This window comes from Lithobates pipiens, unplaced genomic scaffold (assembly GCF_037356315.1).
Source record: "Lithobates pipiens isolate NorthernLeopardFrog02 unplaced genomic scaffold, aLitPip1_a1.2 Scaffold_25, whole genome shotgun sequence".
Taxonomy (NCBI): Eukaryota; Metazoa; Chordata; class Amphibia; order Anura; family Ranidae; genus Lithobates; species Lithobates pipiens.
In genome coordinates, this window is record NW_027507787.1 from 130774377 (window position 1) to 130789349 (window position 14973).

At 40.6% G+C, this 14973-nt stretch overlaps 1 protein-coding gene across 4 annotated transcripts in view; it reads left to right on the plus strand.

Annotated features, from left to right (window-relative positions):
• Positions 1-14973, plus strand: part of OGDHL (oxoglutarate dehydrogenase L) — a 344487-nt gene that overhangs the window by 216388 nt on the left and 113126 nt on the right. For all 4 annotated transcript variants that reach the window (XM_077454880.1, XM_077454883.1, XM_077454884.1 and 1 more), the window contains 2 exons: positions 8804-8906; positions 9012-9140. In XM_077454880.1, coding sequence (XP_077311006.1) covers positions 8804-8906; positions 9012-9140 — 232 coding nt within the window. The remainder of the gene's footprint in view (positions 1-8803; positions 8907-9011; positions 9141-14973) is intronic.

Sequence of the window (14973 nt, forward strand, 5' to 3'; positions counted from 1 at the left end):
TATCCTATGGAGGAGTAATTCTATAAGAAATGGGGGATTCCAGGAATTGATGCTGCTTTATCCTCGATAAACAAGAACCTGACTTGTCCCGTAGACAATGCGCACATGTTGAAGGATCCTACAGATAAAAAGTTGGCATTTATTTTTAAAAACAACATTGCTCTTGCAGGTTCAGTCGTTCAGCTGGCTCCTGTGGCGATTGGTGTATCTCAGTCAATAAAGGACCAGTTTGTGGAGGTACTCAAGATTATTTCTGATCAGCAGGCCCAGCAGATGGCATATCAGAGGCACTGTGCTTCACTGTGGATGCTATGAAAGATTCTATTATTCAAGCCTCACCGCTTATGCTAGGGCTGGTACATATGCGCAGAGTCCTATGTTTGAAAAATTTTTCAGCTGAAGCGCCATGTAAAAAGCTCTTGGCCTGTTTCCCATTTCATGGTGAACGGTTGTTTGGAGACGATCTGGATAAATATATCCAAAGAATTTCTAATGGAAAAAGTTATTTTTTACCAGTAAAAAAGTTTAAAAGTTTTTCCTTTAAACGTCCATCTGCCTCCAGGCAGTCTTGACGGCCTCCACCATCGGCTTCAAGAGGAAGACCTCAGGGGCAGTCCCAGGGCCAAAAGAGAACTTGGGGCAGGAAACCCTCAAAGCAAAATACTAAAGCCTCCTTATAAAGGGGTGCCCCCGCTCGCTCGGGTGGGGGGAAGGCTTCTACACGTTTCAAAGATCTGGCAGGAACATTGTCAGGACAGATGGGTGGCTTCCTCAATTTCTCTAGGTTACAAACTAGAATTCCAAGAATTCCTGTCTCCCCATTTTGTAAAATCAAATGTTCCCAGAGATCCAGAGAAAATAAGTCTCTCTGTCTTTCTGTCTTTCTGTCTCTGTCTTTCTGGCTCTGGATCATCTCTTGTCTCAGAAAGTGATATCAGAGGTTCCCACAGAAGAGCCAGGGGAGGTATTTTAGATCTCAAGGATCTAAACCGGCACTTGAATATTCGCTCCTTTCGCATGGAGTCAATCCGATCGGTTATCTCCATTCTACAAGGAGGAGAATTTTTGGCATCAATCGATATCAAGGATGCCTATCTCCATGTGCCAATTTTTCCTGTTCATCAGAAGTTTCTATGCTTCGAGGTAGAAAATCTTAATTTTCAGTTTGTGGCTCTGCCTTTTGGTCTAGCCACCGCACCGTGAGTGTTCACAAGGATCCTGGCCCCTCCTTTAGCCAGGTTAAGTGCTCAGGGTATAACAATTCTAGCCTACCTAGACAATCTGCTTTTAGTAGATCAGTCAGTCACCTGTCTAAACCAAAGTTTATTCTCAGCTGTGAGCTACCTAGAATTCCTAGGCTGGATTCTCAACCTGAATTTTTTTTCCTTAAAACCGTCAAGGAGATTACAGTACTTGGGGCTGATCATAGATACCATTCAAAAGAAGGTATTCTTACCCCAGGGAAGGATCAGCTCCATAAAGGAACTGATTTGGCTTGTCAAAACAAAGAGAAATCCTTCCATTCGGCTGTGCATGAAATTGTTAGGAAAGATGGTGGCCTCCTTCGAGGCCATTGCTTATGCACAGTTTCATTCAAGACTGCTGCAAAACAGTATTCTGTCGACTTGGAACAAGAAGATCCAGGTTTTGAACTTTCCAATGCGCTTATCCCCCGAGTCGAGCCTCATTTGGTGGTTGATATCCAGCAACCTTCAACAGGGGAAGTCCTTTCTACCAGTATCCTGGAAAGTGTTAACAACGGACGCTAGAAGGCTGGGGAGCAGTCCTGGAAGAAATTTGGGCGGTTCTGGCTCTAGAGGCCTGGACGCTCAGATTACGAAATTGTCCTGTCAGGATTCAATCTGACAATGCCACGGCTGTGGCCTACATCAATCACCAAGGGGGCACAAGAAGTCATGCAGCCCAGAAAGAGGTGAATCATGTTCTATCTTGGGCAGAAATCAACATTCCTTGCCTATCAGCGATTTTCATTCCAGGGATAGAAAATTGGCAGGCGGACTACTTGAGTTGCCAACAATTGTTTCCGGGATAATGGTCCCTTCACCCCGACAATTTTCTGTCAATATGTCAAAGATGGGGTGTTCCGGATGTGGACCTTTTTGTGTCCAGATTCAACAACAAGGTTGACAACTTTGTGTCAAGGACAAGGGATGTGGAACAGACGCCTTGGTCTTTCCATGGGATCAGTTTTGACTGATATATGCATTTCCTTCAGTTCTGCTGCTTCCGTGCCTTCTTTGCAGGATCAAGCAGGAAGGGAAGGAGGGGATTCTGGTAGCCCCAGCGTGGCCCAGAAGATCTTGGTTTGTCGAGATCATAAAGATGGTGCCGCTGTGGCCAGACCTTCTCGCACAAGGTCCAGTATTCCATCCTACCTTACAAATGCTAAATTTAATGGTTTGGCTATTGAAACCCACTTTCTAAAAGACCGTGGGTTGTCTCCTTCAGTAATGTCTACTTTGGTTAATGCTAGGAAGGCCGCTTCCAGAGTCATACTATAGACTCTGGAAGACATATGTCTCCTGGTGTGAATCCAGGGATTGGCACCCCAGAAAGTATGTCATAGGTAGGATCCTTGAATTCCTGCAGATGGGATTGGAAATGAAGCTGGCCTTGAGTACTATCAAGGGCTAGGTTTCGGCCTTATCAGTATTGTTTCAGTGGCCTCTTGCTTCTCACTCACTTCTCTGGTTCGTAACTTTATTCAGGAGTAACGCAGATTAATCCTCCCATCAGGACACCCCTGAACCCTTGGGATTTGAATTTAGTCTTATGGACTTTACAGAAAAAGCCTTTTGAGCCTATATGGGATATTTCCTTGGTTCTTTTGACAAGAAAGAGATCATCTTTTTGGTTGCCATATCCTCTGCCAGAAGAGTTTTGGAATTTCCGGCTCTTTCTTGTAAAGAGCCATATTTGATTATTCATAAGGCTAAGGTGGTATTGCGGTCTCATCCTAAATTCCTACCGAAGATGGGGACAAGTTTTCAGTTAAACCAGGATATTGTTCTCCTTTTTTTCAGAACCTTGGTTGGTGGAAGAGAGGTCACTACATTCCCTTGAAATAGTGAGAGCGGTCAAGGTCTATTTAAAGGAGACCGCTCAGATTTTCAAATAAGATGTTTTGCTTGTATTGCTAAAAGGTCCTAAAAGAGGACAGGCAGCAACAAAATCTACTATTTCCAAATGGATTTGTCAAGTGATTGTTCAAGCTTATTGTCTAAAGAGAAACATTCCTCCTTTTCATGTTAAAGTACACTCCACCAAGGCTATTAGTGCTTCTTGGGCAGTGCATCACCAGGCCTCTATGGCTCAGGTCTGCAAGGCCGCAACTTGGTCTTCAGTCTATACATTTACCAGATTTTATCAAATTGATGTAAAAGGTCATGAGGATATCGCCTTTGGGCACAGTGTACTGCAGGCTGCAGTACGAGTCCTCTAGTCTCTTAATGCCCTACTTTTTTGTTGTGTCTCCCTCCCTTCAGTTGCCATTACTATAGGACATCCCACATAGTAACTACTATGGCTCTGTGTCCCGTGATGTACGCTAAGAAAATAGGATTTTTATAATAGCTTACCTGTAAAATACTTTTCTTTGAAGTACATCACGGGACACAGAGGCCCCTCCCTTCTTTGGTATACATGTGTATTGCTTGGCTTGGCTACGAAACTGAAGTACTCCCAGTAGTAGGAGGGGTTATATAGGGAGGGCACTTTTTGTCTTATGTTGTTGCCAGTGTCCACCTGGAGGTAAGCTGTTATAAAAATCCTATTATTATTATTACATATAAAATTTGATCATACGATCATGTAATGATCAGTTAAAAACAAGACATAACAAAGAAAAACAAAAGAACAAAAACATAACAAAATTTGCATAACCAGCATAGAATTGTATCACAAATAATCTCTGATTATTTAAAATCTCCGCTACCCAATGTGTTTCTGGTTCAAGCCCTTCATCAGGGTTATTGGATTGGGGAATATGTAATCATAGTTTGTCTAATAAAGAAAGTAAAATAAAGATATCATAGCAATATGACATGGATTATGGCAGCCATAAAAAAGAGGAAAAAACGTTGTTCATGGGAAACCTACCATAAGGTAAGTAAAAGCTGATCTGAAGGGGTATACTGTATTATGTGAACAGAAGAAGTTGACGAGACACTGCAGAAGATGGCATCACTAGAAGCCTATTGACACTGCACCATGGGTTCAAACAAATGTAATGTGGGGGTCCTTCCTTTAACTGGTTGGTCACAGATCAAGGTGGTACAATGAAGTGCATGCTCGTATGATCAAATTTTATATGTAATAATAAATGCTTTTTTTCTTTACTTTATACTTGTGTCGCCGTTACCTTAAGTCACAAGCAAGGGATCCTTTTTTCCTATAAAACAGGGATGTGGCAACAACACACCAACCCCTGACATGGTGAAAACGTATCTATATAAAGTTATTTAGAAAGGGACATGGCAAATTTTTTGAAGTTGTAATTTTTTTCACAATTTTTTTTTTTTTACATACGGTCACCAGTGCAGTACAGCATTATCATATACAGTAACTGGGGTGGCAGTGATCAGGGACACTGACTGTTGATAGTATGTTGAAAAAAATATATATATATTATTTAAATTAAATAATTTTTTTTTACATTTTCTTTTTCGTTTTGTAATGCTTTTTTTTTTTTAAGACAGTGTGACCGCTGCATTACTCTAAGGATATGATCAGCTTTTTTTTATTTTACACGTTATGATTGCTTATACCAATTAAATTCATTGGCACACGCAATCATTTTTACTTAATGAAACTGATTCATTCAGTGTCTTTTGTTGGTTATTAGCTGTGATTGGCCAAAGCTAATCATGTGGTACAGATGGGCTGTGATTGGCCCTGTCTGTAAAATGTGATCACTGTGACTAATCACAGCTAGCAACACAATTGTATGCAATGGATGGCATGAAAAGAAGACATCCATGATACTGGCAGCGGCTGGTATATTGATCAGTCATCGGCTGTGTCCACTGCCGCTGTGCGGCACCTTCTGGGAGGACGTCATATGATGCCTACTCAGAAGGACAATATGCCCATCCGGCTGTCAATCTGCTATAGGCTGGTGGGTGGAGGTGTTAATAGTATAATGTACAGTGCCTTAAAAAGTATTCATCCCCCTTGAAATTTTACACATTTTATCATGTTGCAACCAAAAACATATATGTATTTTAGGGGATTTTATGTGATAGAGCAATACAAAGTGGCACATAATTGTGAAGTGGAGGGACAATGATCAATGGTTTTCAATTTCTTTTACAAATATCTGAAGAGTGAGGTGTGTATTTGTATTCAAACCCCCCCCCCCCCCCAGCTATGCACATCTGGAGAGTGACATAAATTTTCAAGTCTTGCCACAGATTCTTAATTGGATTTAGGTCTGGACTTTGACTGGGCCATTCTAACACATGAATAGGCTTTGATGTAAATCATTCCATTGTAGCTCTGGCTGTATGTTTAGGGTCGTTCTCCTGCGGGAAGGTGAATCTCCGCCCCAGTCTCAAGTTTTTTGCAGACTCCAGGTTTTCCTCTAAGATTGCCCTGTATTTGGCTCCATCCATCTTCCTATCAATTCTGACCAGCTTCCCTGTCCCTACTGAAGAAAAGCCCCAAAAGGTGATCTTGTTTAACGGTGGGGTGGTGTGTTCAGGATGATGTGCAGTGTTCGTTTTCCGCCACATAGCATTTTGATTTTAGGCCAAAAAGTTAAATTTGGTCTCGTATGACCAGATCACCTTCTTTCACCTGTTTACTGTGCCCCATATGGCTTCTGGCAAACTGCAAATGGGACTTCTAATGGCTTTATTTCAACAATGGCTTTCTTCTTGTCTTTCTTCCATAAAGGCCAGTTCTGTGGTGAGCATGACTAATACTTGTTCTGTGGACAGATTCTCCCACCTGAGCTGTGGATCTCTGCAGCTCCTCCAAAGTCACCATGGGCCTCTTGGCTGCTTCTCTGATTAATGCTCTCCTTGCCCAGCCTGTCAGTTTAGATGAATGGCCATGTCTTGGTAGGTTTGCAGTTGTGCCAAACTCTTTCCATTTTCGGATGATGGATTGAACAGTTTGTGAGATGTTCAAAGCTTGGGATATTTTTTATAACATAACCCTGCTTCAAACTTCTCCCCAACTTTATCCTTGACCTGTCGGATGTGTTCCTTGGCCTTCATGATGCTGTTTGTTCACTAAAGTTCTCTAACAACCTTCACAGAACACCTGTATATATACTGAGATTAAATTACACACAGGTGGATGCTATTTACTAATTAGGTGACTTCTGAAGGCAAATGGTTCCACTAGATTTTAGTTAGGGGTACCGGAGTAAAGGGGCTGTATACAAATGCACATGCAAATGCCTCTTTTTTCAAATCTGTATTTATAAAAAAAAGTGAAAGCCATTCATGGTTTTCCTTCCACTTCTCAATCACGTGCCACTTTGTGATGGTCTATTACATAAAATTACAATAAAATACACTTTACAATTTTGGTTGTAACATGACAAAATGTGGAAAATTTCAAGGAGTATGAATACTTTTTCAAGGCACAGTAGTTTCCACCTCAGTATAATATGTCCCTAACGTCTGCCAATTTTGATTGTAAAAGTTGGGGGTTGCCAACAATTACTACTAGGGGGAAGAAAATAGGTGTCCACCCAGTGGTATTGTATATAGGCCCCATTTGAGTATAACAAAATGGTGCTATTTATTGATTTATGCATTTTTTATACATATTTTAAAATGTATAAAAATAATGGTTTTAGTATTTTTAGCATTTCGCATCAATTATGTTGCAGAAGCAGAAGCATGCAGGGTTCTCAACCAGGCAGGTTGAGGGGCTCCAGGGGAGTTGTTTGTATGAGAGGAAACTGGCTTTTCAGTTTCCTCATCATTTTCAAAAATCCAGTTTGGGACCTGGAGCCCGGAGATTCCATAGTGTTATGGGTGGGACGGAATCTCCAATCCTGGGACCGGGTTTTGGGAACAGCCAGAAGTTTGGCTGGTTGATTGCACAGGTGGGTCCTGGGCTTATAACAGAGCCAAGACCAGGGTTCTGGGCTCCACCCTCCCGAGGAGTCCAGGAAAGCAAGGGAGAAGCATGCATGTCTGCATGGTATGGCCAGAGGGCCCAAAGCTGTGGGCTGAGCAGCAAAGAAGATAAAAGAGGTACAATAGTTGTACGACATCTCTGTTATAGGGATAAGAGGGCTGAAGTGTAAGCCTGAACAGCGGTATTGCTGAGGAGAGCCAGGTGGCTTGGTATTCTTCTGTTTATTCGTTTGTTACTGGTGTGAAGCTGAACCCTCCTGTTATGGGACTTGTTTTCTTTTACTTTTAATAAAAGTGGGCCAACAAGCCCTTAAATGGCATAACTGGCGTGGACTCTGCTCACTGGTGTGCTCTACACAGAGGCTAAATAACCCCCAAATATCACAATATGTAATGTTAGAATTGTAGGCTAACATCAGAGGTATTGCGCCAATTGTGAATGCATCTCACAGGCTATAATAGAGCATGGGGATTTTCCAAATGAAGTATGAGCGGCCTCAGGTGTAGTAAGAGGAGTTAAGGTATATATATATATATATTGTCACTGAGAGCTTCACATTTAAGGCACGGAGCACAAGACAGCACGATTAGCACAGCACTTTATGAAGACTGCACAATATATGACTTTTGATTTCATTTGTTATTATTACTTTTATTGATTGTGAAAATTGGTTTTAAAGTGGAGGGCCACCCTGAAAAAAAAAAATATTAAAAATTACAAAAAAATCTAAAAAAAAAAAAAAATTAAAAATTTTTTTTTTTTTTACTTACCAGAAGTGCCTGTTGCTAGGCACATAATCCTAATCTTCCTCTTCCTCCTCCGCGGAGATCTTCTGGTCTTCTCTCCTCGTCGCGGCGTCTTCTGGGTAATGGGTTGCGCTGTGTTCTGGGAACTGTGTGTTCCAGAACACAGCGCGTCCCATTCACAAAGCACTGCGTGACTCGCGCATGCGCAGTAGGAAACGGGCAGTGAAGCCGTAAGGCTCCACTGCCTGTTTCCCTTACAAGGAATGGCGGCGCCGAGAGCCGAGGGACGGGTCGGCCTCGGGCGGCCGGCATCGCGGGCGCCCTGGACAGGTAAGTGGGCTGATCAAGTCAGCAGCTGCAGTGTTTGCAGCTGCTGACTTTTTTTTTTTTTTTTTAAACGGCCCTCCGCTTTAAGCAGAAGAAGATCCACTAAAAGTTCACTACGTTGTATGTGTTTATATATGTAATTTTGTTTGTGTCATATACTATATTATATTTTTGCATAGGGACAGCACTTTCATATATGTTGTTTTGGGTATAGTAACAGTTTTTTCAACACTGATTTTATACAGAGAGCTGGTAAGTAAGCAACACTAGTTGGGGCACCTATAGAAATTGTTTCCATAAACTTTCAAGGCTTAATTTACTTACATTGCTATAGAACAACTGTGAGTTGTTATTCCATTACTTCTTCCCCCGAAAAATACTTTTTGTATAACTCTGAAATGTACATTATTTTTCATTTTTAACCTAAACTGTTTTTTTTCACCTCTGGCAGTTTACTGCTTACCTATGTACCATTTCAGGTTATTTACTGGACTTGGACTTTATACATTTCTATGAAAACTGAAAAAATGGGGGTCTTAAATGTATGTATCCACTTATATTTCTGTTTTCTCTTCATAGTTTGTATAAATGTGTCTAATCTCTTAATGCAGGAGGAGATTGCCAAGTATGACAAGATCTGTGAGGAGGCATATGAACAGTCCAAAGACAAGAAAATCCTTAACATCAAGCATTGGCTGGACTCTCCTTGGCCAGGTAAGCTAAAATCTCTTCTGTGTTTCTGGAAAGCTGACTGTTCATGAGTGTTAAAACAGTAACCTTTTTTTTTTTTCTTTTTTTCTTCTTTTTTTTTTTTTGCAGGTTTTTTTACTTTAGAGGGGGAACCAAAAAGCATGACCTGCCCACCAACTGGTATTCCTGAGGATATGCTTTCTCATATTGGCAATGTTGCCAGCTCTGTCCCAGTGGAAAACTTTAAAATCCATGGAGGCAAGTTGATATAATCATTTTTTCTTTAACCTTTGATATTTCTATATTATTTTGTGTGTATGTATATGTTTGAGATCACAGTTGGCCACAAAGGGCTTTGAATCACAGACACAAAAACAATATGCAGCTGGTGAAAACAGAACTTCCGATCAGCATACTTGTTCTTGCTTGGCAATTCAAAAAACATTAAAGATATTGTTCCAGCATCATAGTTCGGCAGCTAGCTTTTTCTAAAGGAGAGATCTGCAATGGCAGCCTACATACAGTGCCTTGAAAACATATTCATACTTTTTTTTTTTTTTTTTTTTTAATTTTCCACATTTTGTAATGTTGCAACCAAAAACGTACATATTTTTTATGGTAAAGGAACCAGAGAGAGGGGGATTTTTACGGTGCTTTAATTATCATGAAAATACAAAGCAATAAAAAAATATATAATTTTTATTCTGAAAGATTAAAATTAACACATAACATGTGTCACATACAGTAAATTAATATATATAGAGAAATAGCATGCAAAAACTGGTCCACATGATGAGCAAATTGGAGAAGCTTGTGTTCAACTATCCCGACATGTTTCGCAATAGCTTCTTCAGGGGATACTCAAACTAATAAATAATAACATCAAAAACAAAAAATGTATTACAAATAATACATGAATCACAATTTGTCAAATATATAATCCATACACTGTTATAAAATCTCCACACTTGGGGCTTTCAAGAAAATGCTTACCATCCCCCCAAAATTCCACCGCCTCATGTGGGAGCCCCCAACTTGAGATGGAAAGAGTTTTGTGCACAACCATGCATTCAAAGACCAGGCAAAAATGGCTCAGGAGGGCATAGACGGGGATAAGTCTGGACAGTAGTAAAAAGAAAAACCATAAAATACTACCAATTTTACAAATTGCTATTTCAAATTAATCAAACTACATCCTAAATTAATAATTAACATATCTCATGATAATAAAAAACAGGGCCAAAAGACCTTCCTAAATCATCTTAGGTGAATTAGTTTAAGTAAGTATTGAGAGTAGTAAATAATAGTTCATATAATTTGGGTCATATATAATATAAACTCATAAAGAAAAATAAAGAGTCAAAATACGATCAGTTTATCAAAAGAGTACTTACTAATGCTCATCTGGGAGTAATTAGAAATGTTATACTAGCAGCTCAGTATGATTGTTGAGGGTTAGTATGTCCGAATAAAACTGCACCGCAATTGCGGTCCACACTTGCACCCATAAGCCAAAGGCTCAGTCAATAGGTGTCTAAAAGTATATAAAGCATGGTCAAATTAGTATCTAACTATCACTGCTTTTAGAATGTGGAATTAATAATCTGTAAAGATGAGAACTTACGTGCAGTATTTTAAATAGTCCCACACAATCCTAGCATTTCCACCAGCTCATTCAGTTAGATAGAGCCAGCCTTTTGTATCCCCGTCCACCCGACGGTACTGCGCATGCTCAGGGGGAAGGAGGGAAGCATTGGACTACGTTACCCATAAGGCTCCGGAAACAATAGTGAGCCTTACGCAGTCCCGCAATATCCAATCGCGGAGCACTGAGGTAACAGGTGGCAGCAGATGTATCAGCCTGAGCCATATACTGACCTACATAGTAATCCTCCGGAACAATCGCGAAATATCGTCATGGTAATGGGCGCTCCAAGGGAAGCAACCCCATCAGAGACGCCCTGAGTGTCCGTATGACCTCCTAATGAAAGCCAATAGTTCCCCTGGAAACACATTGGAGGTCACAAACCGAGAGGAGCCGCCAGTCAGAACGAAGAACGAAGGGAGGCAAAACATTCAAGAGCAGTTTATCCCCCACCAAAACCGGGACCAGATTGGCCATGGCTCAAAGGACAAAGCGCCCAAAGCCCAACGTGTAGAAAAAGGTTACAATCACGTTTATTTAAATACATATTTTTCAAAAAGCAAGAAAAAACAAATTCTATGATTAACCACTTTCAGACCGGACCAATTTGCTGGTCAAAGACCAGACCACTTTTTGCGATTCGGCACTGCGTCGCTTTAACTGACAATTGCGCGGTCGTGCGACGTGGCTCCCAAACAAAATTGACGTTCTTTTTTTCCCACAAATAGAGATTTCTTTTGGTGGTATTTGATTACCCCTGCGGTTTTTATTTTTTGCGCTATAAACAAAAATAGAGCGACAATTTTGAAAAAAACGCATTATTTTTTACTTTTTGTTATAATGAATATCCCCCAAAAATATATAAAAAAACATTTTTTTCCCTTAGTTTAGGCCGATACATATTCTTCTACATATTTTTGGTAAAAAAAATCGCAATAAGCGATTATTGATTGGTTTGCGCAAAAGTTATAGCGTTTACAAAATAGGGATAGTTTTATAGCATTTTTATTAATAATTTTTTATTTATTTTTTTACTAGTAATGGCGGCGATCAGCGATTTTTATTGTGACTGCGACATTGTGGGGGACCCATCGGACATTTTTGACACATTTTTGGGACCATTATCATTTATACAGTAATCACTGCTATATAAATGCAGTGATTCCTGTGTAAATGACACTGGCAGTGAAGGGGTTAACCAGTGGGTGGCAGTGTAGGGGTTAAGTGTTCCTAGGGGTGTGTTACTAACTGTGGGGGAGTTGGGCTTTGATTTAGTGAACACTGATCTCTGCTCCAATCACATGGAGCAGAGATCAGCGTCACTAGTTGCTAGGCAGAATGGAGAAATGCTGTTTACTCTGCATTTCCTCCATTCGGCCGCTCCGTAAGACGATCGAGTCCGCGTGTCCCGCGACCGGACTCACGAGGGTCCCGACCAGCGCGGGAGCGCGCCGCCGGCGGCGCGCTCCCGATGGCAGGGCGGCATTGAATATTGGACGTACCTGTACGCCAATATGCCTGCCCGTGCCATTCTGTCAACGTACATCGTCGTGCGCTGGTCGGGAAGTGGTTAATTGCGCATAAACTAATTTATGGCTAAAAAAAAAAAACACACCATACCCACAAAACATAACCCTCACCATCCACCCTGGGACAATCAAGCGAGCCACATGGGAAAATAAGATCATAGGTTCACCATAGATTAGAGAAATGATCTATAGCTCAAATTTTCATTAAAGCCTGGGAAACAGGTTGTTTTCAAATTAAATATCCATCTTGCCCTCAACTGAAGCAATATTTTGTCAACACTGCCCCCTCTGGAGGATAGTGGAGCATGTTCCAAGGCAAAAAATCGAACAACTTCTGGGTTAAAGGCATAATAATTACCAACATGTCTGCTGACAGCAGTAACTATTTTTTTATTCAGTATGGGTTTGATATGGTCCCTCATACGGACTGAAAAAGTTATTTTTGTTTTTCCCACGTAAAATCCTCCACAAAGGCACCGTACTCGAAGTAAACGATGCCCAATGTGGAGCAGAACACGTGGGATTTTGACGAATACCATCTACCGTTTGGCAATTTAAGTTTAGACAAATTCATCATATATGGACACATATCACATTGTCCATATGGGTATGTTCCACATTTTTTCAAATTAGTAGTAATTTCAGGGTTCACAAAATGGCTACGGACCAAATGGTCCTTTAATGATGTTGCTCGTCTATAAGTTATTTCAGGGTGATTTTTAATATGTTTATTAATCATAGGATCTGACAATAAAAGGGGCCAAAATCTTTGCAAAATATCCCTAAAGTTATTATGTTGATTTGAGTATCTTGTTATTAATCTAACAGTGTTGCTACCTTCATGTGATTTAGATGAAAAAATTAGGCTATTCCTATCTCTAATCCTCACTTTATTGTATGCTCTCTTTAAGCAAGTATGGCTATATCCTCGCACTTTCAGTCTATTATATAGTTCCCTGGCTGCCATTTGGTAGTCAGTTTCATTGCTACAATTACGTTTTAATCTTAAATATTGACTATATGGGATGCTTCGTACTAATGGTTCTGGGTGAAAACTTTTTGCATGTAATATTGTATTGCCGGCTGTTGGTTTTCTATAGAGTGAGGAAGTTAAAGTGCCATCAGAATTTATTTTTATCTTTAGGTCATGGAACTCAACTTCTTCCCTACTATATTTTAACGTAAAATGAAGATTGAAATCCTCCCCCTACTCTATTCAAAAAATAAATAAATAAAACGTTTTTTATTGTTACACTTTATTACCATTCTTATTGTGTCGCATTTGTCGCACACTCCAAGAACAGAGACGGGGCTGTCTATGACAGCTTTGTATCTCTACTAACGATCGGGACCCTGGAAAACTGTATCCTGATTTCATGGTCGCTGTGATAGTCTGATTGGCTATCACAGTGGTCATTCACTCTGTAGCCTGCCCCTGTGTTGTTTTACCTCTGTGAAGAGGGGAGGCATAGGACTTTCTCTCTAGGGAGGAGAGATATTATGAATTCCTCCTCGCTAGAGGACATGCCTGTCAAAAAACAAAAACAAATCGGTCCTTTAAAAAAAAAATAGTTATATTTGGTTGTAAACCTCGGGCATGAAATCTGAAAAGCACATATTTCTATAGTGTTTACTCTCTTCAAGCACTAAGTGTCACTTCTCTCTTCTGTCTAGTACCTCTGTTATCAGCGTGAGTCACTTCTGAAGATGGGGGTGGAGCTTTAGGACACAGCCTGTGATTGACAAGCTCAACTCTGTTTCTGTGTGTGTGTGTGTGGGGGGGGGGGGGTTGTTCCCTTCAATTGGTGTTTAACTGCAGCTCCCTGCCCCTGCTTTGTGAGTCTGTGAAAAATCCTTTTCATCTGAGTTTTACAAAGATGTACTGGACAAATGGCTGCAAATAAACAGGTACATCTTACGTAGGATCCCTTGATTTTTTTTTTTTTTTTACTCTAAACACCTGGAAGTTCCTATAGAATGAAGTGAAGTGTGCATGAGTCCTTTGTCCATGTGTTTAGGTGGGATAAAACATACATAAACAAAAATGCATACTATTGTTTCTTGGCCCTAGTATAGGTACAAAGAACAAAAAACACACCCATATGTGATATCACCATAATTGTTAGGAGTAGGAGAATTTGTTTTACAGGTTTTTTGATAGTGGGTCTTGGTAATAGCATAAAAATATACAGCTAAAGTTGAAATTTCGTTTTTTTAATATTTTGGGCCAGTTTTACTTTTATAATAAAACAAAATCAGGAGATATCTATTAACATTTACCACCAAATGATAGTCCAATCTGTCCTAAAATAGCATGGTATAATTCAACTGGATACATTAATTAGCTGTGATATGTACAGTTTCATGAACACATGCTGAAGTTGCAAAATTGGGTTTGAGTGTTAAGGTTTGTTTTGACCCTGGTCATGAAGGGGTTAAGGTTTTATGTGATATAGAAAATGATTGCGCTACTATATATATAAAGGAAAAGTGAGCTGCCAGCACCAGCAGTAAGACGATTGCAATGATTAACCCCTTGCTGACCAGCCGCCATCTTTTTCCTGTGGCAGGTCTGCACAATCCCGTAGGACGTCGTAGCTATACGTCAGCTCGCGGGATTGGGATAGCAGGCGCGCACATGCCCCTGCTGCACGGCGGGGGTGTTGTGCTCATGGCCGATGGTTGCAATGACCGCTGGCCACGAGCGATCGCGGGCACGAGAGGCAGAACAGGGAAGTGTGTGTGTGTGTGTGTGTGTACACACAAATCCCTGTTCTGTTCTGTGAGGAGTGACAGATCATGAGTTCCTATTAGCTAGGAACCGTGATCCGTCGTTTCTTCTAGGTCAGTCCCCTCCCCTTACAGTTAGAAACACAAAGGGAACCCCTTGATCTCCCCCTAGTGTTAACCCCTTCCT